At 50.3% G+C, this 2979-nt stretch overlaps 1 protein-coding gene across 1 annotated transcript; it reads right to left on the reverse strand.

Annotated features, from left to right (window-relative positions):
* Positions 1-1973: 1973 nt before the first annotated feature.
* On the reverse strand, positions 1974-2555 carry LOC119338988 (agamous-like MADS-box protein AGL61). The gene has a single exon (XM_037611184.1). The coding sequence runs from the start codon at positions 2553-2555 to the stop codon at positions 1974-1976; it is 582 nt and encodes a 193-aa protein (XP_037467081.1).
* Between the last annotated feature and the right edge of the window lie 424 nt (positions 2556-2979).

Genomic DNA, 2979 nt, shown 5'->3' on the forward strand with positions numbered 1-2979 from the left:
TTATTATGGCGGTTTATTACACCGGGCCTTAAGTCGTCTGCGGGCCTTAAGCCCTCTATGAACCGCCATCTTCACCTTTGGTCTTGGGCTTCTCTTTGGTAAGTCTTCTTTGCGTAACCCGGCCCCTCCTGGGCGGCTTACACAAATAGTTATATCCCCAACAGGCTTGACGCAAAGGGATGGTCGTGCGGTGACGACGGTCACATGACATGTAGCTGCTGGGATCGCGGAAAAGTGGCGGCGACAACACATGAGTGATTTCGATGGTGGTGTTATTCGAGCACCTGGTCTCGAGCTTCGGGGCAAAAGCCTAGGTCAGACTCGAGTGGTTGTACCTGGCAATGGCGATGTTTTTTCTTGCGTCGCTACCTTGTTGAAGGCATTGCTCGAATATGCTCGGACTGATTATTCAGGGTGAAAACCTAGATTCTGACCTTGTGGTAGAATCCGGTGACGGCGACACTTGATTGTTGCTCCTCCCTTCCTGAAGGCGTTGTTGTTGAAGAATCTCATCGTTCATGTGGTGTAATGAAATTGTTGGTGCGGATATGGTCATTGTTGTAGTTTGTCGATCATAGATCTAATCACTTTGAGGGTTTTTATTTTTTTCCTTGCCTACACATAGCTTTGGTCTTATATGACTTTGCTAGGTGCCGGCGTTTTTCGCGTGTGTGAAATGATGTTGGCTGTGTGCATCCTAGCTGTGCAGAGGCCGGGTGTGTGCTCATTGTGTTATGTATCTTCTTGATGCTTCATTTTGAGTCAATAAATTCCACCCTTTGTCGAAAAATAACCATTTGTGAAGTGCCGCAGTGTAATCAAGCATGTATGAAACAAGCACATTTGCTATCTTAGGCAAGAACCAGTTTGTTTTAGTTAATCACCTGCCCCAAGTCTCCTCAAAAGGCCAAAATTCTTCCTGCACGCCGTTATTCTCCTTTCTTTTGTACTGCTATCGTCGAAGTCTCGGTAACATTTGTTTCGTCGCGATGGATTGCACACTGGTTGCTGCCATTGTTGAAGTATCTGTACTGCCGTTTGAAGTTGGTGCAGAGGCAGAACCTTGAAGACCATCGCCAATTCGCATCGGAATATTTTCGAAACAGAAAGGGAGTTTCACTTGATTTTTTTAATTTATTTATTTTGGCGGGGAGAGCTTCACTTGATTTGTTTTGGAGTTTCTACTAGAATTAGTGCATTACTCATGTACGATGTTATTCTTACTTGCAAATTAACTGAATGCATGCCAGTTAGTTCCTTTCACTATTGCCTGATATCTGCACTCTGCAGTGCACAATCTGTTGTCTCATGACTATCTAGCGTTTAATTCAATATAACTGGAGCTTCTGTCCAATGCCTATTGCAATGAAAATTTAAGCTGTGTAGTAGCAGAAGGCACTCAACGTCCAAACTGAAGGTGCAAGTAACAGGATATATAGATTTTGCTCCTGAATGAAGCCAATCAATCATATGAATCAGAATATTTAGACTTTGCATTGCAGTTAACTCAGCTATGTCAAGTGGTTAAAGACTTTTAGGCTGATGAAGCCAAAGATCCATTATGTTTCAACAAAAGGTGCAACATGTTCGAAAAGGAAACTTTTATTTTCATCCTGGATATTCGCGTTGCTGCTTGTCTTGCCCTTAACGAAAGGTGCAGCATGTTCGAAAGGAAACTTGTTTTGGTACCGGATTGTCTTACTTCATGGAAAATTAATTCGGCATCAAATCTTGTGTTCATCGAGTTGATCCAATAACGCATGATTTTTGCAGAAAATTGAGTTAATGATCAACAATTGTATCTCCAATAAAAACTGAAAGAATATGCGCTGGACTGCTCATGAGAAGAAAACAACTTATTAATCTTGAAACCAGTAGCCTTACTACACAGTACTACAGTACTAGCAAAAGGCAACTAAGCAAAGATGGTCCAAGAACATACGGCGATTAACCGAAGCTCGGCCTGCCCTGGACTACTGCTGCGGTGGAGCAGCGGAGGGCATCTTGTCGGCGTGGCGGCGCACGTTGTCCCGGAGGCGCTGGAGCGCCCTGGCGAAGACCGGCAGCTCCGCCTCCCCGAGCGCCTCCACGTCAGCCTCCCACCTGAACCGCTTCCCCGCCTGCGTCTGCACCTCCACCACCTTCTTGCCGACGGCGCTCATCCGCTCGGCCTCCGCCGCGACCTCCACGCCCTTGGCCTCCGTCTCCCGGTACAGCGCCTCCAGGGCCTCCCACTCCACGTCGTCGGCAGCAGGAACAGGAGCAAGGGCGTCGGCGCAGCCCAGGACGGCGTCGGTAGAGGGGCTGCCGAAGGCGAACGCCTTGCCGGCCTCCGAGAAGACGACGATGGCGAGGCTGGCGCGGCAGAGCACGGCGAGCTCCGCGGCCTTCTTCCAGAGCCCGGACTTGCGCTTGGAGAAGGTCACCTGCCGCGACTCCTTCTTCTCCACCCGGCGGTTCTCCCTGCGCTGCCGCCCCTTCGTCTTCTTGCCGAGCGGCGGCAGCGTCTTGGTCGCTTGCTCAACGATGGGGTGCAGACGCGGCGGCTGCGTCATGGTCGCTCTCTCAGCGAGGGGGAGGAAACGCGGCGGCAGGTGCTGTCTGTCTGTCTCTCTCTCTCTCCTCTCTTCTTGAGCTTGTCTGACGGTGCGACGGGAACCAACGGCGGAAGGGGGAGGAAATAAAGACCTAAGAGGAGGCGCCTGGGGTCCGTGTTGGATTGGACGGAGAGGCGGTACTAACAAAGAAGGAAGGAGAAGAATAATAGCGCTCCCGCCGGATTCCCGGATTGGAAGAAAATTTCCTTAAATGCAACGCACTCTGGCTTCCTCCATCGGCTGGATCGTGAATCGTGCGTGAGTGCGGTGCGTCCCCTCACCCCGCCTAGGCGGCTGGGCTAGGCTCGGCTCGCACCCGCAACGCGGGGCGGGATCAATCCGATCTGACTGTTGCTCAAAAAAAAAAAAAAATCCGATCGGA

Source organism: Triticum dicoccoides, chromosome 7B, assembly GCF_002162155.2.
Source record: "Triticum dicoccoides isolate Atlit2015 ecotype Zavitan chromosome 7B, WEW_v2.0, whole genome shotgun sequence".
Taxonomy (NCBI): Eukaryota; Viridiplantae; Streptophyta; class Magnoliopsida; order Poales; family Poaceae; genus Triticum; species Triticum dicoccoides.